General features: G+C 42.6%; 1 protein-coding gene across 1 annotated transcript in view; it reads left to right on the plus strand.

Moving 5' to 3' along the window:
- Window positions 1-22,150, plus strand: part of LOC107187120 (testican-2) — a 98,067-nt gene that overhangs the window by 63,730 nt on the left and 12,187 nt on the right. The window contains exons 3-7 of the mRNA XM_015575129.1: window positions 6,097-6,199; window positions 6,841-6,952; window positions 8,528-8,610; window positions 14,076-14,221; window positions 16,736-16,890. Coding sequence (XP_015430615.1) covers window positions 6,097-6,199; window positions 6,841-6,952; window positions 8,528-8,610; window positions 14,076-14,221; window positions 16,736-16,890 — 599 coding nt within the window. The remainder of the gene's footprint in view (window positions 1-6,096; window positions 6,200-6,840; window positions 6,953-8,527; window positions 8,611-14,075; window positions 14,222-16,735; window positions 16,891-22,150) is intronic.

Below are 22,150 nucleotides of genomic sequence, written 5' to 3' on the forward strand. Positions count from 1 at the left end.
TGTTATCCAGAAATAAATTCCGCCCGTTCCACTGGATCCGGGCTAATTAATCGCAGGCTTCTGTCCTAACGCGGGCGAGTGGGGCCACCTCCGGTACATACATATTTCTAGCCAGTGGGAGGGGGGGGGGGCGCGCGCGGATAATCAGTTATCTTAATTTTCTCGTAAGTCAGCCATTGCTCCAACGCACCCATAAACCTGGGATATTCTCGGTCGTCCGACAGAATTCAACGAAAATTGAACCGTACCGATTGAATTGGACAGTTCGTTCCACCTGCTGGTTTTTAGCTGGCTTACGGAATGAAGATTGCGCATTACGACTGGCCACCAGAATGAAAATTTCGTGTCCTGGTGATAAATAAAATCGAACATTTTCTCGGGATACTTTGATCAGTCTCAGGCAGATGTTTTTGTTCGTTGTGCCTTCTTACTTCAGACTGTTTAGGATTCATGTTTCGAAGTTAGCATTTGAATCGATAAACAGTGATCCTGCTGACCAGTAAGAAAACATAATGTAGAAAGTAGACGATATGATAGAGAATTTCTTCGTATGTGTATTATGTATTATGTAACTTCGTATGTGAATTTCTTTAATGTGTCTGACCATTGCCGGTCAATTTTACTTAATCTCTTTGGGGACAAATTATTAAGACTCTTTTTCAGCTGCATCTATTTCACAATACATATTTATGAATATTAATGACAATCGGGCATTTTCACGGCATCACGTTTTCGAAAACACCGGTAATAGAATTATTCCGTTTCTTATCGTCGCGCGCGCGTTCAAAACAGTAGCAGCTAGCAGCACCACCACCGTCGTATCGGGTGGTTGTACAGGCGCGCGACGCACAAAGAATGGATGTAATCGTGTGCACTCGCTTCGTTATTGCCCGCGCGATGACAACTCTACCGTTTTATCTTTTGCACCGCTTCGATTCCTCTGTCGTTACCTTTTTTCCCTACCCCCTCCAGCACCCTACTGGCGAACGCGTAGACAGGCTATCGGTTTTTCCAGCAAATTTTTAACTTCGATCCCCTCTCCCCTCCCCCTCTGTGTATTCTCTGAAACGAAAAAACAGGATCAGCGGTTCAAGGCTTTTCTCAAAGGATTTAAATGGAAACTTTTCTAGCATCCCCTTGGTAATAATTTCAATTGTTTGAGAAATCTTCGGTGGAGTGGACACTGTCACGAGGGTAGATCGTTTTAATAGAAGTTTTAAATTTCTCTTGAATTTCTAAAGTTAATACTAGTAACTTTAGTGTACGGTACAACAATTTTAATAGTATTATTAGCTAAATTAATGCTTTTCTGTGGTCTAATGAGGAATTAACCCTTCCGACCCGACCGACGTACACCGTACGTCCACACGATCCGTCATCTGCGGCCGAATGACGATCTTTGGAATGAGAAATTTTCAGACCTTACGTAGTTACATTATCGTTCAAAGAACAAGAAAGCACTTTTTTTTTTTCTACGGAATGTAATCTATCCTTTTTATGGGGAAAAATTATGTCTCAACACAATTTCAGACATGGCATACTTGGTTCGTTTTTATTTTCATCATAATACATAAGAATGGAAATTTTGATGTGTCAATATCCTCGAAGAGGCTGGTCATTTCTCACCAACCAGTAAGCGTGTTTTCGATCGAGAAACCTGTCTAGTTGGCACGGATTAAAACGTGTATCTCAATATCCACGTGTCAACAGGATTTACACATGGGCTTGAACGTTTCCTAAAACGAGATACGTTCATCCAACAGAGAATCTCCGTTCCATGGAAAAACACGAAGAAATAATAAGACGACGATAAATAGAGAGTACCTACGGTCGCGTATCCAAGCCCTGTCGCATAGGATGGAGTAGGAGGGAGGAAAAGGAACATTTCCGATTCAGAAGCGTTCGTGTCCCCGTTCGCGGGAAATAGGATATCTGTCTCGCGGCGTGAAGCATCGCACCCGCTTCGTTTCTGAGAATGCATTTCACGGTGTACGTCGTCGCGAAGATTTCTCGAATCGATAAATCGGATCCAACGTAGGCCCCATCCACACCTTAACGAGTCTCGTCGAATTGAATCGTCCTCTTGTACGTTAACCAATTGCGTACACACCACAGTGATCTCCATCTTCAGGTTTTCCTAATTTTTCAAACATCCTCGACCAAAGTCATGTACGTCTCGATCCCATAATAGTGTAGGAATAATCTTTGGGATCTTCCCGGTTTCACCAATTCATGCTTCAACGACCTCAGAGCCACGGTACCCTCTTGTTCTTGCCAGCTCCGCCGTTAATGGTGGTCGTCGCGAGCATTAATTTCATTCGAGCCCTCGTCCGCGAATTCGCGGAGAATACTTGGTAAACGAGGGGAGAACGCAAACTTTGATGATCCGGGGCACATTTGCGCAACCTCGTGGAAACTTTGACATTAGGGCTCCTTGTGGGTCCTTCGTGATTGGGTTTATGCTTTACCTCCAAGCATTCTCGACGCGCGTCCGATCAGATTCTAACAGCACCGAAACTCCTAATGATGGTTAAGGGAACCAGGAACAGCAGGGCAGATGGTCCTTTCATTCGGTTATTCGTATTTGCTACTTGCACCTCTAATGCGACCCACGTTGTAACACACTAGACCTCCGATACTAACAATAGGTAAAAACCTTCGAAACGATTAGAGACACGAGAAAAAAGATCTACTAACTATCCGCTCGATCGTTCGTTCGTTCGTTCGTTCGTTCGTTCGTTCGTTAATGTCAAGGTCCGTTAACACACGAACGTAACCGGTTACGAGATCTCAACGACCCCTTGTCCTCTCATCTCCAACACACCCCTATTTTCGAACGGTATTACGGTATCGATTACAGAGCGTATATTACACGGGCTGACAATTACAGCGGACAATACGCGTCCAAAATGGTTCGAGTCTTCGGCCGTGAATCGAATCAGCCACGGGAACAGAGAGATACAACCGTGGAGATCGTTGGCGCGAGTCCCCAGGATCGAATGATCGACGATGTCGCATTGGACGCCTCTGAAGTCGTTGGATAACGCTAGGCGTGATAGGACGTCGATGGTAACGGACCGATTTCGTTGGTCGAAGGATGGGTCCGATCTATCTATATTATCTACCTATATGTATAATCTACCTATACATAAGTGGATCGGTGAAGATACCAGCCATCACTGGACGCTTGTGTGATACGACACATAGGTAGTAAATGGAGAACGTTGGTATCGACAATGAAACGCCTTAGTGTTGGAGTCGGTAGAGTTGTAGGAACTATAGCAAGTCGTTTGCGATTAAAGATAATTCGAAATTTACGAATAAGACCGATTATTATTTTCAATGACTCTATTGATCACTTTAAGAAATCCTTCACCATCCATCTCCGGTTCCTTCAAGAATCACGGAATTTCGATGCCCGTATTGTAAACCCGTGTCTCCACTTTTCTTTATACATATGTATTGGTATAAGCGCACCACTGGTTCCAAGTAGTGCGCCTGTACATAGTAGACAGACAACAAAGTACTTTCCTAGAATCGGTAAAAGAAAAACACATTCTCAATTGTTTAAAGCAAATGCGGTCACGAGCACGCGCGGTCCTGGTTTCCCACATTTCCAAGATTTAAATCTTCAGGCGCGATTCCACGGTCGCTCGCGAACGACTTGGTGCGCTTTTAATGGCGGCATAAATCGCATCCGAGGGGACAGTTTACCGTTGAGAGGGAGGGGGCCTGGTTGCGTACCATGCCGTGTTTGTTACTTTGATTCCAATAACGCCGCCGAGCCGCCGCGCCGCCGCGCCGTCGCGACACCCGTAAATTATATCGGCGAAACGATACGGGCAATTACGCGATATCTCGATATAATTTAATCGTGCGTGCAAACCCCCGCCACGGAACATAACCGCGCGCGATCCTTTCTTTCGAGAGCTGCCCGCCACCGTCGCTATCTGTTTTGTCAATCTTTTTCTGTGAATCTTTGATTCGTAATCCAGAATCTCTTGGACCCTACGTTTAGATTAAAATATGCGGGAAGGGTCAAGGAATCCCAATACGCAAATATGTCGTTACTAGGTTTCCTGCCTCGCATCGCCTTCACAGGAGACCCCGATCGTACTCGAAGGGAGGAGAACCAAGCGAACTTTTCGACGTCGGCTCCTGAATCTCCAGACGGCTCCTGACCGTGAAGGACAATAACACCAGTCGACAGATCCTCCGCGGCGCGGCGAGGTGAATCGGATGGATACCTCGTCGTTCCAACGATCCCCAAGACGCATTCGGTTTCTGACAGGGAAGAGGCCAGTCCATATACACTGAAGCGGCTGAAGCGGAATTATTGCCTGTCGAAATGTTTCGAGGGGTGTATCCTAGTGTTATATGTACCACTGTGAATATTCTGAATATCAAGTTCTGGGAGAATTGTTTCTACAACTGTATCTCGAGCTTTCTATGCACTTTATGAAGCTATAAAATGAATATTCTATCACTTACATACAACTGGTATACAGTGACGCACACATTTGTTCACAGACTTCTGGAATGTAACAATTAGGTGTGAAAACTTTTCGGCATTTCTATTTATACATTACAGGGTGAGTCGATAAGAACTATCATACACCATCTAAAATAACTCCGTATGCATTCGTGATAATTAATTTACATGCAATTCACCGGTAAAAAATAATAAATAACCAGAATAATTCTTGCTGATTTGTGCCACGTTGCACGAAAAGAAGCAACCGCGTAACCTACAGGGGCGAGCCGTTTTCCACCACGGAAAAAACCGTACCGCAAACAGGCTCGTGCAAATACGGATCGGCATCGTGGAGGGAAGGGATCCATTACGCGTCTAATTAAAAGTTCGCCCCGCGGTGTTCGACCGTTCGCGAGTAATATCCCCGGGAGAGAGAGAAAAGAGGAGGAGGGAGGAGGGTTGGAATTGAAGTCGGCCGTACACGAATTAAGGAGGCTCGCTCCGCCCTTACCCTTTGATAGGGTTTCCCACGACGGCTCAATTTTCGAGGCGAAGCGCTCTCTCTCTCTCTCTCTCTCTCTCTCTCTCTCTCGAATGGCCGTCTACGCGTGTCGAAACTACGGGAAAAGCCGATTGTTTGGTGTCGTGTGAAACACCATTCACCTCGATTCGATACGAACATTTATCATCGTTTTGTTAATCGATCAACAGATCTAACAGATAAGCAGAATATAAAATTAAATTTAATCCTCGAGATACGATCTTGTGGCGTTTGACAGTAGAAAATGGCAGAAAATGGCAGAAAATGGCAAAAAATTACGGGAATGGAGAAACACGTCGAATTGCGGATGTTCTCTTTCTCGGGGGAATTTTGAAAATTTAATAAGACGGGGTACCTAACGCGCGCACATCGATATACATACGTACTATACGCCTACGAATTACGAGACGGCGTAATATCGACGGAAGCCGTGAATTTTTCCACGTCGTTGATCGTGACTCGATGAACACTGTATGTATATGTATATGTATATGTATATGTATATGTATAGTTTAATTCTGAGACGGCGTATTCGGCACGGTTCACAACAGCCGAGCAATTCTTCCGGTTTAATATCGGCCACCCGCGTTTAACCATTCAGACGCGCGCCACTTCTTTATTCGTGAAAAAACTTATCGTCGAATTGCGTATTTGAATGCATTCTTCGTGCCACGCGATCCTGTAGAACGGAGAATGCAGAATGGGAGAAAGTTCATAAGTTCCCCGTCGTATTTCGAGTTTGAATAGAGTTTTTGTCAGTGATCTTTGTGTTTTAGGAATTTTCCCAAAATTGATTTTCTCGACGACTGTAGAATTTCGGATTAATTTATTGTTGATCATTTCCCAGAAGTAAATGGAATTCTATACACTTACTGCAGGTGTACATGTATTCTACGAGTTACACGTTAATACCAACGAAATAAAATATAATGGTGGGCAAAAATGATACATAAATAATCTCAGTTTATCGATTTTCACGGTTCAGAATACTTAATCCCATACTTCTGATGACAAAAGTGGCGTTAATTTTTATAATATAGGTACATAATTAAAGAACAAGACGAATTTATTCTGGTTTCAGGCGAACTCTGTCGTCCACTGAATTGCAAGAAGAAGGAACTGTGTCTGCTGGAGGACACTTTCACAGCCGTCTGCGTGTCGAAGAAGGAGCTTCACAAGTCAGGGTGAGCATTAATGTGTCCCAACCCAATTCCTTCGATTTTCGATTTGTGCCACCTCCTGATCAGTTGATCATCGAGCGATCCCCCACCGAATGTCCAAAATTAGTGATCCCACTGAATTTCCAAAAATATTCACGTTAATGTGAAATTTCGTAAATGAACGATCCCAGAGAATTCGTGAAAGACGGGCGAGATCCGATAGAAGTTCGAGAATAGACGAGATGTCGTCGAATTTCGAAATCAGAGGGCCAGTGCTCTCGAAATTTCTCGCTCGATCGGTTCTCGCTGACGATGCCCGCGACCGATGATTAACGAGAGGATATTATCTGCGAAAACCGTACGAAACGAGCGGAATATCGGGAACGGTCGGAGGTGATCATTGATTTTCAAGCGTGCTTATTGCCAGTTAACCGTGATTCCAGCTTTCCGCGTGGATATGGGGGGAGCATTCACGTGCTCCTGAAATTTATCTTGAACCGTCTGCGCGTGATATTAAACGGCCTTCACGGGCAATTAACGCGCGGACCGATCCGCGTTTCGATTCTCGGCCCTTCTGGTAACACACGGCGACGAATAAAACGAACGGTAACGCGTGCGTAAGTGCTTCCCTGCATCCTAATTTCCTAACCTTCTAATTTTATTAGGTTTGTGCTGAATTATTGCTCGTTAGATTTAAGTTGGTATATTGGAAAAGAAATGGTCAAATTTCAGTTGGTATTACTAAAGAAATTGCCAAATTTCAGTTGGTATTGCAAAGTATATGGTCGAATTTAAGTTGTCATTGGAAAAGAAATGGTCGAATTGAAGTTGGTATTGTGCTTTCAAATAATATCTCGTCGATTGAGTATTCAACGATCTCGCCGGGAAATATAACAGAAGAGCTTTTAAAAAAAATATGGGGAACTATTTCGCGTAATGGGATCGATATCGATCACGATTGTTCAACTGCAAAAACGGCCATCATTTTTTCCATATACATACACCTAACAGAAAATTTGCATTTTCAGCTGGAACGAAACACAGAAGAATAGATGTATTAACATTTTACTGGAAGGATTTCATATATATATATATATTGTAAATACATACATATATGTATTATGTATGATGAAAAGCGCAACGCAATTACGGCCGTACGAATTTATACACGTTGAATCCGCAGATTGCTCGAACGAATGGCGCATTTACACTGAACCACGGCCCGCAATATCCCGATCCATAATTTCTCGTTCTCGAACGGACGAACGGGGAAAGTTACATTTTCGGTCGGGCACGAGCGCTGTCGCGGAAAACCGGTTAATGTTAACTCGAATGCACCGTTGTAAAATCGCGAAAAACCTTACGAAATTTTATTTATCGTCTACCGATCAATCTACCGTCTATTACGATTTAATTAAACCGTGGGATTGGTCTTGCTGTCCATTCAATTATTTCACTATCTATCTATTAAACTATTCAACTATTCATCTCTTTGATTATTCATCAATTCGATTATACATCTATCCATCTACTAAGGTGTATTAGACTATTGAACTATTCATCTGTATAATTCTTGACACGTTCAATTGTTCCTTTTTTCGATTATACACCTGCTCACCTAGTTAAGTACCAGACTATTCAACTGTTCATTGGTTCAATTGTTCCTGTACTCAACTATTCATCTGTTCATCTATTAAATTGCTCAACAATTGAACTGTTCAGCTGTTCAACCGGTGAACCAGTTTAGTGTTGAACCGTTCAACCATTTACCAGCAGAATTCTCACAGATTTCCGGAGGAGCGTCTGTCGCGGGGTGAAAAATTCGCAACATCCAAGTATTTGCGGAACGCACCCTGGAAAACTCGATCGCCGCGACGTCGATGATAGATATTCTCGCGCGTCTGCCGGAAAAATTCAGCGTCGTTACACCCGGGCGCGAAATTATATTCGAAAGGATCGCGAGTAGACGACGCATTTTCGTACGGCTTCGGAATTGCTTTTAACTTATTCCATTTCGAGGAAGCATGTGTCGGCGTCTTGACACGATGAAATCCGGTTAAATTTTTAAAATTCGTGAATTCACTCTCCGACCCACCGCCGCTGAGACCACACTTCAGCCCTGTGAAAGACACGTCTTTCAGCTGTCCTCGTTATTATTTCTCCCGTCTGGAATTATTACCATTATGTTCGACAGATATACATATATATGTATACATGTATCTGTCGAAGAAACCGGTCGGAAAGTTCTCTCGCGAGAATTCCACGGAAATTCGTCGATTCAGCGCAGTCCGATGTCGATTGACATAAGGACCGTTACTACTTGTCGATCGTGGTTTTTTTTTTTCTTTTCAGGGACATAGTGATCCCAAAGTCCCGGGCGGTTCAAATGCCTTCTTCGATTCCGAAGACGATGACGAGGATCAAGACGAGTCCAAGTAAGTCATCTGTTTTCTCTTTCTCTGTAGAAGTTCTCCAATCACGGGTCTAACTTATTCTTGTCGTTACAACTGCGGCGGATATTTATGCAAGTTCACATGTCCAAAAACTGAACCACAAAAATAGAGAATTGTCGAATAGCGAAAAAAGATATGTTAAAAAATGATCACCTCTATTAAAATTGTTTTACCGAAATCCCGTTGTAGATTTTACTAGCAACGACGATATGATTGACATTGTTATTCATCGATGAATTATGGAATTTTCCTTGTTTCAAATATTCAGTAGGTCACGGTTATTTATTCATGTTTCGATATAGCGTAATTCCTTGATAAGAATACACACGGTATACCAGTCGGAAAATCAAATAAATTAACAGACTCGACGAGGCGATTGTAACAGTCCTTAATCTAAATTTTTTCTCACGAAACTAATGCGACTGGAAATATCCATTGTACTATTATCCGGCTGTAACCCGCGAATGTTAAGAAGGAAAGCGTATCGAAACAGGTAGAAATGCCGGGGAGGTCACCTTTCCACCATTGCGTTACCTCTTAAATAAAATTACATAGAAGAAAGCCATTATAGTCACGTGTAGTCACTAAACAGTCACTTCAGAGGAAGCCACTATGGCGTGTAGCGGCTAGAAGGTTCACTTTGAATCACAGAACAAAATATCTGACCGAAAATTGATATCGATTCGGATGAAAAAAGATATCATCTCTCCTGAAAGGATTTCAATGCCATCGACAACTGTAAGAAAACGGAACATAAATCGTCCTTCCCTTAAAAGAAACAATAACAAACCACTCTACGTTGTAGCTAAAAAATAATGTTCGAACAGAGCCCCCAGCGGATGAAGGGGCGCGAGATGCCTTTATTTCAGGTCCACGATGCTACATCAAACAGGAGTTACTCGACGGTGGCAAGGATATAGGAAGCTTCGAGCGTGCCCCCCCCCCCCCTCTAATTCACAGGAAAAGAAAATTCCACAGGGAAAACAGCTCAGAACGAACGAACGAACGAACGAACGAACGGTGAAAGAGACGAGAGAAGCGAAGAGAGAGTTGCCAGCGAAACATTTCCTTCTACTTAAATTTGCACGAGCGAGCAGAGCAAAGAGGGTTTTCCATCCATCCATCCACCCGCCCCCCGCCCCCGTCTTTTTTTCCACCCCTCTTGGCGTGTGTCCCTCTTCTCATTTCGAGCTGCTCACTGTCCTTTGAAAACTCTCCTCGCCGCACGGTTGTCGTAAGGGTCACGTCGTACGCAAAACAGGGTTTAATTGCTAGGCACCGAGGTCCTCGACGCAGAAGTCGACGGTTCGACGACGTCTGACCCGTTCGCAGATTCGTTCTACTCGGAAAAGTATTGTACATTGGGTTGTGCTACTTAGCGCACCTTGCTGAATCGGGCGCCTATTCAGAGCCATTATACAGAAGATGTTGCAAATGAGCTCCTTGTGCTTTTGTGCATTCTTTTGCGACTGGAAACACATTCAAACTAATCGCACGCAAAACATAAAGATCTATCGTTCGAGGCGGGCCAATTTTACGTGGAACGCTCTACTATATGTATACAGGGTGGTTAACGAAATGTGTTCTCCTTGGTACCTTTTGTAACTTTCGTTAAAAGTATTCTTCCGTACAATCAATAATTTACGAATAAAATTAGGTGTGGTCACGTTAAGTGAACCATCCTGTATAGCAATGTCAACATTCGTAGACCGAGAGATGGAAGCTGCAATGTGTCTTTAAAGAGAGTTACCTTCAAATTCGATTGAATAATTTTATCAGACCATTTTTTGCACCGTTCGGAAAGGAAAGTAGAAACGCGCGCATGTTCACCACGATCTTAATGAAACCAAGAGTGTTTACGTGATCAGAAGCGTCGGGCTTGATGGAACTTTCAACGAAACTTCTCCGATAAAACGACAACGGGGTAGAAAATAACGCGGCGTTTATCTCGCTTTTACAGCATTTCACCGGCATCGGGGATCGGTTCACGTAACTATCAAACTATATGTATGTCCCCACCAGAGGAGAGGCCCCATAAAGAAACAATATAACGTCGCGACCATTTTATTTTCTCCGACGCCAAAAGTGTCTTTCGTTAACTTTCCAAGAATCATCTATAATAGGAGGAGAATATTACCTAATTTTTTCCACGTTTTATACTTGAACTATCCGCAGAGCGATTACGAGCCGATGAACGGGTAAATAGGCGACTAAACGGTTCGTCGTCGCTCTAAAATGAGAACTTAATAACCGGAAAGCACATGGCCACTGCTACCGAGGGCATCTACAGTGGAGGCTCGACCCAAAATGTCATTCACGCAATGGCATACGCTTGATAAACTGTAGATATCGTGATACTCTACGATAATTGCCCATACGGGATCCCAAGTGTCGAGGGCTAATCGCAGATTTACTGTAATTGATTTTCATCGTGGCCTCGATAAATGCTTGTAGAGACCTCGCAGAAGAAGTCGCAGAGACACGAAGAAAGCCGCAGGTGAGGGGTGGGGGGGGGAGGAGGGCGGAAGGAAGGACGCTCGGAAGCGAGAGCTACCTGGTCTGGCTCCGTCTTGATAAAGGAGTTGAACTGGCTTAATTACCGCGTTACTCGGTTTAAACTAATTACACGTTTGCCGGCGACCGCAAATTCTCGAGGCACAACCTACCTACCGGCGTTGCGGCCGAATTCAGAAGCCTCTCCTTGCAAACGGCGGTGATTCTTTATTACGGCCGCCCCTCCAGTGTGTCCTTGTTTGGATGGTACAAAACGGACAGGACATTGTACGTGAAAAATTATGTCTACCAAATATAGAATAAAATTTGTTTGTAAGATGTTTCGTTTATGTGTACCTACAGGGCGTTTGAAAATTTAATGTCACGGGATTTGCAAAGTCAACGCAAAGGTGACCTTGACCTTGAAATTCGAGGTTGGATTATCTCGAAAACACAGCATCGTACTGGATGCACATTTTCTACTTATTTTTTCGCGTACAATCACCTTCTTTTCCGGTTGCACCAACCTTTCTGGGACACCCTGCATAAGCGCTCATAATTATGCGAACCCATTTACGGAGATTCCACGTTGCAACTGATGATTTGTTGTTCCCTTGAGAATCCAAGGATAACACGGAAATTCCGAAAATTTCCCTGAATTTCCGAGAATTTTCTTAAATTTATCCGAATTTACCTCGAATTTCTTTGAATTTCCCTGAATTTCCCTGAATTTCCCTGAATTTCCCTGAATTTCTCTGCATTTCTGAGACGGTATTCTGAAATAGAAAAAGCAACGGTGAAATAGAGAATGGCGATGGTGTAGTAGGTGGGAGATCGATTAATCGGTATCCGTCGGGCGTTTTATCAACCGTCACAATTGCCCGACAGAATAATCGAATTCGAGCGCGCGAATTAATTCACTGCCGGGACGCGCGCGCGCGCACGAGATTACGTAGCCAATCGACTCCGATGGTATCGACGTGTGCCGGCCGAATAATTGATAGTTAATAATTTGGTTCGATTTAACCGGATGCTGCCGCATCAATTCTCGTCCGCGGATGGAAAACCGTAGAAGTATCGACGGTTTATTCGCGTTAAACTTCAAGCCTGTTCAATTTTCGAAGACAGATGTATGTACTATATGTATACATAGAAGTTGAAGAAGGAGAGCAGGAAACTGTTGCGAATTAAAGAATTACCGGAAATTCGATAATGAAAACTGGACATGGGCGTAGTCAGGAGGGAGGTACTTGCCCTCCACCCCCTCCCCTCCAAGAGTTACAAAATTTTTGCGTAATATTTAATATTACAATATAATTTGAAACACGACCAAAAGCCTCTATTAACGAACCGCATACACTTTCAACGATTTACGACTTTAAAAACAAAATAAAGTGTGTCCGGCTACGTACAGCCTTTTTCACTGTGGCAGTCGATGTGTTGATCTGATAGTCTTTGTGATAATTTAATAAGTGATTTATTATTTTTATTCGTGTAGGAAATATATTTAAAGTACCATTAGGATTGAAACTTAAACACGGGTCAAAAGTGACACCACACGTAAGGTTGTGGATCGTAAAGGTGTTGATCATTATCATCATTATCGTCGTCGTCATCGTCGTCGTCGTCGTCGTCATCAAGTTTCAAGACATTACCAAGAAAAGTTCCATTGCCAGCAGCAATAGTAGAATATTCATCGATCTCAATTTTCTAGACCGCACAGGAACCTTCTCTCCTCCTTTCGTTCGTTCATTAAAGGCTAGTGAAACAGCCAGAAGGCTAGCTTTCCTTCATCCGGCCTTTATACTTCGAACTCTCCCTAATGAACGAAAAAAAAAAATAGGACGGGAAAGAGAGAAAGACTTGCCTGTCCGGTTCAGAAAATTGAAGTTTGTTGCGAAAGAATTAGTCACATCGCGGCGGTTCCGCGCTACGGTGAAAGCATTCTAAGCAGCGCTGAGATTAAATAGTTCCAAAGTGCATAAGTTGCTGTAGAATTGATATTGATCAGTATCGGATCCAAGAATGCATCGGTATTGAAAGTCGATACCGAGTATCCGATATGTCAGATGCCTTTCGATACTTAGCACTAATAATAAGTAGATACTATTATCGGTATCGAATTATTGGTTCATCGGCCATATGTATCGTATCAGTCCTATCGCTATCCATTACGTTCCCCATCCCCCGGTTGGTACTATAACTATAACACAGAGAATCCCACGCATGAAAATTTAACGTCACGCTCCGGCTGGGTATAGTGTGTGTGTGTGTGTGTGTGTGTGTGTGTGTGTGTGTGTGTTATAAAATTATAATTAACAAGCATGCCCGTTAAATGCGTTATAATGGTGTTTAAGTTTCGCGAGGACACGCCCTACGCTCCTCTTTTCCCGCTCGCGCGACAACGTTGTTGCGCTCGGAACTCGTGCAGAACCAACCCCCTGGTAATTTCATGTTACGACGACGAGGCGGATGGTTAACGGTTATGAAGCCGTGCGTTACGGAAATATACTGAAATTTTTCGCCAGGAAAATGTCAGTTTTCGTAGAACGGAGAAGAACAAATCTATGCACTTGCATAAACATCCGCAGTTCAGTAATAACATAATATAGGGTGTTTCCGAAAGTTATGTATGAAATAGCGTTTTGCCGTATGTGTTCTTTTTCCGTCTGGAAAACAAAGCCTCGAATGTTAAAACAAATTTAAAATTTCTACATTTTTTTCTTACCGTTTTTATGAAGAATCACCTCGTTATACCTAACTTTCGGAGACACCCTATATATGTGACACATCAAGGTGTGGTTACGTGAAGTGAACTCGGTGTTTGTATTTAAAAAGTAAAGAGCTTGGAGGGTTCGAGTTACGTTCAGCTGGGTATCAGAATGCAATTCAGAGAACGTAACCGTCTCATGTAACGACGCGGATTCCTCGCCGCCCCTCCCTTTTGTTTCCAGATGTCAAGAGTGTCCTGTGGTGAAGCCGACGTTCCTTTGCGGAAGCGATAATCGGACGTACAGTTCGCCGTGCCGGCTCGAGTACCACAATTGCATTCACCACACCTCGGTTCGCATCGCCTGCAAAGGATTCTGCTCGTGCAAAGGTAATAACGACCGCAGACCGTGTCCAATGTCGAAAACTTCTTACAGATATATCAGTACGATGCGCCTCGAGCCATTTCGATATTTCACTCCGAGTATCGAGAGTTTCCAGTTTCAACGTTGAATTGAAAAAAAAAATCAAAGAACACAGTATCGTGGTAACGAATAAAACAGAAGTTTAAAAATTACTAAAAGGGATCCACGCAAATTTTGGTTACTTTCTATAAGATTACTGGCAACTCTAGTGGGTGAGGATCGTAGGAGAGAAACAATATTTATGGGGTTCTGTCGATCTACGATAAATTTCGTATCGTTGTTTTTTAGTCGAGTATGTTACAATCTTCATTCGGCGGTAGAACTTGCGAGTAGACTTATACAGGATGTTAGTAAAATCTCTGTCTATTTAATAGGAATTTTCAAGAAATGTTCAGAACTATGTGGTATCCCCCAATACACTTATGAATCCAATTAGTTGAGTTTTCATGTCTATTTATTCGTTATAATACTTTCACTATAACCAAGCAATCAATGGCAAGAATTATTTGACTTTCCAAGTTTTCTTCTCTTCCTTCGACAACTTCTCTAATAACAGGCCAATTGTGGACACCCCGTGTTAGATTAGTCGGCAATTACAACGTCAGGAAATTGAAGGAGAGAAAAGATATTGACAAGCTTTTTCGATCCATTGCCCTCCAGGGGCCGCGAGGAACAGTGAGATATATGTATAGGCCAAGCAAACTTGATTTATCGTCCGGGAAAGCCCCGGTTTGATTTATCGCCAACAGCTTTTGAGACCCGAATTAATGGCCAGCCGCGAGTCCTCCTTCGTATTCCCGATTCGGGTGAAACCCATCGACACCGAAACAAACATCCTTCGGGATCTCTCTCTCTCTCTCTCTCTCTCTCTCTCTCTCTCTCTCTCTCTCTCTCTCTCTCTCTCAATCTATCCCATTTTCTCTGTCGACTGGTGGATAGATTCGTTTCTCGATCGATCGTAACGCGTCAGAAAATCTTCGTGGAGTTTCCCCGATCCTATCGTGAGTGGGTAGTAGAGATTGATTCGTTAGTTTATTCATAGACGAGCCGATCGCGTAGTCGCTTTAACAATGGAGCTGTGTTTGCGCCTCCCCGCGACAAGCACACCTACCGATGAATATTCATAATTGCCTGTTCGAACAATATAGTGCCGCTGTTCGCGCGTACCAAGTTCCACAATACGTTTTTAATTGAATCAAGGTTTATTGGGGTGGAGAATCGGTGATCTGTGATTAGTTTAAACTCGTTTTTGGAAATTGAGAGTTACAAAAATACAATGACTCATACACATGCTTTCATAGACTTCTGAAACAACAATTATGTGTCAAAACTTTTCTGCGGATTTCTATTTATTTGAAAATTAATTTTGAAATAAAATTCACATTTTGGTGAATAATTCGGTCAAATAGATGTGACAGCCGTTCGTGAACAAACTTGTCAGTCACTGTATGTTCAAATAATGATTTCGACGAGTAGAAAAAAGTGATTTGTATGGAGAAAAAAAAAAGAAAAAAACGCGTGTTAAGGTATACTGTGAAATTATCGTGGATAATCGTAAATTAACGTTGAAACGAGTGATGCAAAGTCTGTTTCGTGAGAATAGTTCCCTCAATTTTTCATTGTTACTCGTCGGAAATTGAATTCCCGATGGACAGAATGACGTAGTGTACCACGATACAAAAAATCGGACAGATCCAAAAAGTCTCCGAGTTTGATATTAAACCATCTACGGGTGTTTTCTCTTCCCCAGAATTTGAAACGGTAATCGCGAGCATCGAGCGATTAATATATGTATGTATATGTACACGGCCGGGGGGCATAAAATATTCGTCGAGCGGCCGTGTAAACGTCGACAATCGAATTTTATTCGTGTCGAGGGAACGACGACTACGACACGACATCGACGGGGGTCCCTACCCCACGCGTTTGTTTAAAAATCATTGGGTAGGCATGTCTGCGCGGCCGAGCGAAATGCAAATGTTAATTTTCGGACAGTTCGTTTGCTCGGCGGTTAATGAGTCGTCGTTCTGTCCAGCCACGTTTCCATGTATACTATATGTGCGTTTTTTTAACGATCCAAATACCGACAGACAAAAATTTTTTTTTCACTTTGTGCTCTTCTTTTTTTTCCGTCTTTTTCGTTGATTTTACCATTCGAGTAAAAGTACACCAATGTATGAATACTTAAGAGATTTTGTAAGTATTAAAGTTGAATGTTAAATGACAATAATATTGATAAATATGTCGTACATAATAATATGCAATGTGCAAAAATAAAACACCTTTTGAATGTCGAACGATTGAAATATCAGTAAAAATGAAAAAATATATTTCTTTCATTCAAATGGTTGCACATATCGAAAAGAAAATTCCATCGTTAAAGGGTCAAATGGAATAAACATCGTTAAGGTGGAATAACGATGGCGAATATGTAATGAAATACTGTTAACTACAAAAAAAACATGGTACGATCGTTTCAGCGGCCGATCTGAGAGCGCACAACAAGAAGATGCAGACGCAACGTCAAAAGTCCATGGGCAAGCTGACGAGGAACCGTGACATCACTTTAACACCGCGCGACTTCAACTACGACAACCACCATTACCAGTACCTGAAGTACACCAAACGTGCCAAGGTGAGTCCAAGTAATTAACCTTGAACACAACGAGACCATGTCGAACTCTCTGATCCCCATCTACTGGACATAACCATACCTGTGATTACACGAAATCGTCGAAGGACTTTAGATGCAGGGATGAGTCGATAAGAGTTACTATCTACAATAACTCGTTAGCTATTAATTGTATCAGAAAATCTTTCACTGAATTTCACTGAATTCATTAAAACGTTTTCCGATACAACCAATAGGTAACGAATTATTGTAGATAGTTGTTATTATTGACTCACCATGTATATCCATGTGGGTAGAAGACATGATTCGATCACCGTACACCCCTTGACTCCAAATCTTTTATTCACCCTTAATGATTCCTGTATCGATCCTCAACAAAGCCGGCGAACTTTAATAAACTTCACGGAGCCTAATATTCGGCCCCCAAGAAGTTTAATTAAAACGACATACTGGGTAGAGGGTAGTCCGAGAGAATCGACGCACGGATGTGAAAATGGTCGATGTAATAACCGTGGAACGGATAGGATCAGATGTCCCCCATTCGAGGACGCAATAACGCGATAATGCTAATAAACAGCCTTAATAAACGATCGTTCGGGATCGTTATCGCTGCTCGGTGTGTATTCTGCGGCGGGGAATATTAGTTAATTAGACGGAAATTATGATGCATAATCGTCTGGTAGGGGCATCGAAGGAGGGATATCTAAAGAGCCCCCCCCCCCCTCCTCGTCCTCGCACTTGTCGCGTTCAATCTTTATACAGTTATTTTATAAGTGAGCAAATGAAACACAAAGAAAGTAAACTGTATTGATTCTGAAGGAACAATTTCTGTTAGACTAATTGTAAACTAACGACATCGACCTCTCGAGTAGTAAAACCACGTGTTTAGTCAGGCCAAAATCACATTCACTCTAGAACTGACGAACAATATGAACGGCGGATCGGTACGCGATAGGATCTCAGATTTTCATCAGTATTAAGTAGAACAGACACGTGCTGTGTCAGACACCTTTTATTTTCATTACATTCTGCTATTCCTGTTCTACATTTCGCTACTTACGAAAAAATCAATCGTTATTCGATTCTCGATATTCCTCTTCTTAAATTACACTCCTTCTTCTTTCTAAAACGAGTCTTTCGAACTTATTATCATATATCCGAGACCAGCGACCAATGGTACCTATCTACTCCAGCAAAATGGAAACTGCCAGACGAAACAGCACGAGCTGCCATTAAACGCGTCGGGATTTATAAATTGTTGATTCAATCGTCATAATAATATGTACATGTTACGAGGGTACCGAACGCACCCACACACACCCCGTTTACCCCCGAGTCGAGGTTTCGCGGAAAACGCACGCGTGAATATTTCATCGAAGCGGGTTTTAAACGGCGCCATTACTATTCGTATTAGGGGCTATGAATTATTTAAGTTTTGAATCACAGATTCGCGAGATGAACAGCATACTATCAGGCTAAATTGCAAAATAAATCTGGACCGACTGCGCAGGAGGGCCAGCAAGGTGGGGGCAGGGTTGAATCGCTTTCCATTTAACCGTTCGCGGTCTCTCGCCCACCTCCTGGTCTCGTTATCGTATTTCATCGGACGGAATTCTGTAAATTCTACCTGACAAAAAGATTTCACCGTCATTTAGACCATCTACCCACATATGTATACATATACATATGTTTTATGTGGCACCCTTGCTACAAAAGTGAGTACAGAACTCGAAAAAGGTTAGTTTCTAAAACTATCTAAAAGATGGACGCCTTCAGGAGACAGAACACTGTGTAACGGTCCTATATGTATAAGTGCAGAGATTTTTTGGATTTTTACGAAATCGTAAAAGTCACGATTCACTGTCACGTGAAAACCTAACTTAAGAGTGGCATAGCCAGCCAACTTATGAAGCTAAAAGATGCGACATTTTCATAGCGATAACTCGAAAAAACACGTTTCGCCGTTTGTGTCACTTTTGTAGCCTTATGGATCCTCTAGGATTGCAAAAAGTCTTAATCTTAATATTCCGTGAGTTCACGTATTCGTTTCCCAAAGAGCATTAAATGAATCCTTTAAAAAGTCGAGGTCGTGTTTGAAGTTACGATCGATGGCCACTTTCGAGCGAAGTTTCGAGTAATCTGAATTAATTGGAGGAAATATCGGTGTCCTGGATTAAGAAAGGAGGAGACGGATTAACGATAGGGGTCGTAAAGGAAAAGAATAAAGAAAATTGCCGTTGCTTGTTAAGCTGGATTAGACTGGGAAGGTTTAGCAAGAGTAACCCAGGCCAGCGTGGAACGGAAAGACACGCGCGCCGTCTTGGCGACAGAATAAGGTGTCCTTAATATGTTCGGAATTATGGGAGTTAAAGAAAATTGCGCCGGAATCGTAAAGTCCTAAGTTTCAGATCCTTAATCCCGGGATATTATATTCTGGAATCTTGGATTCCAAGGGGGCAATACCCATGGGGGGGGGGGGGGGGGGTGCTAAGTTTTATGATTCTCCGTCGTAGGAATAGCCGATTTTGGGGTTCCTAAGTTTCTGGATCGTACGTTGTAGGTATTCTAAGGTGTGGAATTTTATGCTCTAACAACTAACCGAAGCATCATGGAAGCCTTACAATCAATTGTGAGATTAAGGAATCATAAAACCGTGGATCTTAGTGTCCTGTGGACCTCGACCTCTATGTTCAGACACCTGTAGACCTGGAATCGTACCACTCAATTTTGTTTATGTTCGAGAAACTTGTGAAATCGTCTGTTTTAAAGCTGCAGAAATCTGAACTTCCTGCGTCTATCAATTTGGAATCACCCGGTAGAAAGGGGATTGGTAAGTTTGTAAGACTTTGAAGAATCAGTGTAAAACATGTTGATCGTCCTACTCGAAACAAGCCATCGCATACGTATGTATCTGTATGTATGTACAATATACATATATCTATGATACATAGTTATAGGGAATGCCGTCTGCCATTTAAAGATCATGAATTTTGCATCAACCTGTACAAGGCACTTCGGTAATATCGCGACGTGCCAACGAAACGTTAGCATTTCGTTGATCGCGTTCGTAGCTCGGCCTCTTCAGTCGGCCCTGACATAACGACTCAGCCGAGATACCTGTGCACTGCGGGCCTATTCTATAGGCGGCGACCTTGTAATTTAAGGTTGAAGGTGGGCTGCGGCACACGGCCGCTCGATAAAACACCGGCAGTGATAGAAGTAGAGCCAAACGGAAAGGAATCGCGCACGGAACTACTCCGGATTTACGCGACCTGGTCGACTGGCTCTGTCTCTTCCCTCTCGACCTGTTTCCGTTCTCTGTTTCGCGAAATTCTTCCGTAAAAATTCTTCTTGATTATCTCCATCGATAGATTATACATACACACTCTGAGAAACAATGAGAATAATAGAAAAAGAAAGATCATAGACAAACCGAAATGTTTATCTTTAGTAATTAATCCCTACTGATAAATGCGCTTTATTAACATTTATAATTCTTGCTTTGTTTATTACTATATTCAACAACATATGTATAATACATATGTATAAACATCGAAAAATTATAAATTTCCACAGAAATGAATTTAAAAACATTATTTATGCCAGTGGTATGAAGTGTTTGATTGTGAATTTTACATTTTTTACAAGATATTCGTTATTTAGTCAGTTGTTCGGGATAAGAGATTTTTAGGCGACGTTTTTTTGTGCGACATGCCGCCAAAAATTCAACTGATTTTTATTCCACGGATATACGGTTCAACACTGTAATCGCTGGGAACGCGACAACCCTCGTACAACACCAAAGACGATCTACCATCTCCGTTTGATCTCTCGTCCAAACATCTCTAGCGCGGGCTCTTCGAAAGACGATTTCAATCCGGAAGCACAATAAACGGCGGCCGTTCCCCTATTCCTGTTCTCGTGAACTTGATACGCGTATCACAGGGGTGAGCAAAAACAAACTGCACCTAACCCAGCCAACCATCCTAACCTAACCTACCCCCAACCCCACCCCCAAAAATGTTCCGATCCCGTACTTACCCCATTTCCGCCCCTTCCGGCCCCGTATAAACGACGGTTTTCAACGCGAGACACCCCTCCTTCTTCGGTCGGTCTTCCATGGCGCCGATTCGAGAACAGCGAACTGGGGGCGAGGGGGGGGGGGGGGATATCGTAATTTCCTGGAAACGCGACGAGGAACGATACCAATGAATAACGCCTGAACGAGGAATTTATTATATGTATAGGGGTGCATCATCGAAAAGGGAGGTCGGTGACATGACGGGTTCAGCTTTTGCAGCGATGATTCGACGAGAGAAGAATGGGAATGGTTGATGGTAGTAGTGAAATTGATTTTTTATTATTAGATGTTTTGGTAGGTTGAGCGGATCATCGATGACCCTGTGCAATCTTTTATATGGGGCTGTTGGACTGAACGATCGACGATACGTATATTTGTATAGCTATTTGAAATTCTGAACTGTGATTGAAAGATTCTGCTTCGAAACCCGAAAATTTGTCAACTTCTGGGACACTGAAAGCTTGAAATCCTGTAGAAATTGGAAGTTATTAGTGTTCTGAATCCTGTAAGTTACGAATTCGTAGTGTCCTGAAGATAAATAAATTGGTATCTTGCAGATTCTGAACATTCGTCGAAGCTCTGTGGTCTGTCGGTGTATTGAATTCTAAGAGTTCTAGATTCTACGAGTTCTGAATTCTGTAATAATTCTGTAATAGTTCCAGAGACTCGAACCTTCGAAGTTTCATGTAATATTGAAGTATCTTTCGAAAAGCCCTACGCGTTCTACACACCTAGGGTATCATTCCGTTAATATGTATGAATTCCTCGGAATTTTTATTACGAAAGAAGGGACACTGGAAAGCCGAAGTATATTTGTTTTAGGCAAAGTGAGCTTTCATTATGCAGAAGGTCTCGATTCACCCTATACTCAGGAACCGTGGGCTTTCCTCGGGCCTGTACAAACACCGACGGCTCACCCTTCAGAAACTCGTTGACGAGGAAACGGCACTCCCGTTCTCAGTCGGAATTGAAGTATCGTCGATAAATCGCAGTTCTCTGTCGGCCGTGCGTGTTATACGGCAAATTATATTACTTTCGCGCAGTCCGTGATAAACCTGAAACCGAGACTTTACGATTTACTGTAAAGTCTGTCGTGCAAGTCTTATCGATTTCCTATACGTATATGTATATGTACATGTATCGAGTGTCCCACCATAAGTGTCGCCAGGAAATTTCAATTTT

This window comes from Dufourea novaeangliae, unplaced genomic scaffold (genome assembly GCF_001272555.1).
Source record: "Dufourea novaeangliae isolate 0120121106 unplaced genomic scaffold, ASM127255v1 scaffold99, whole genome shotgun sequence".
Classification (NCBI taxonomy): domain Eukaryota; kingdom Metazoa; phylum Arthropoda; class Insecta; order Hymenoptera; family Halictidae; genus Dufourea; species Dufourea novaeangliae.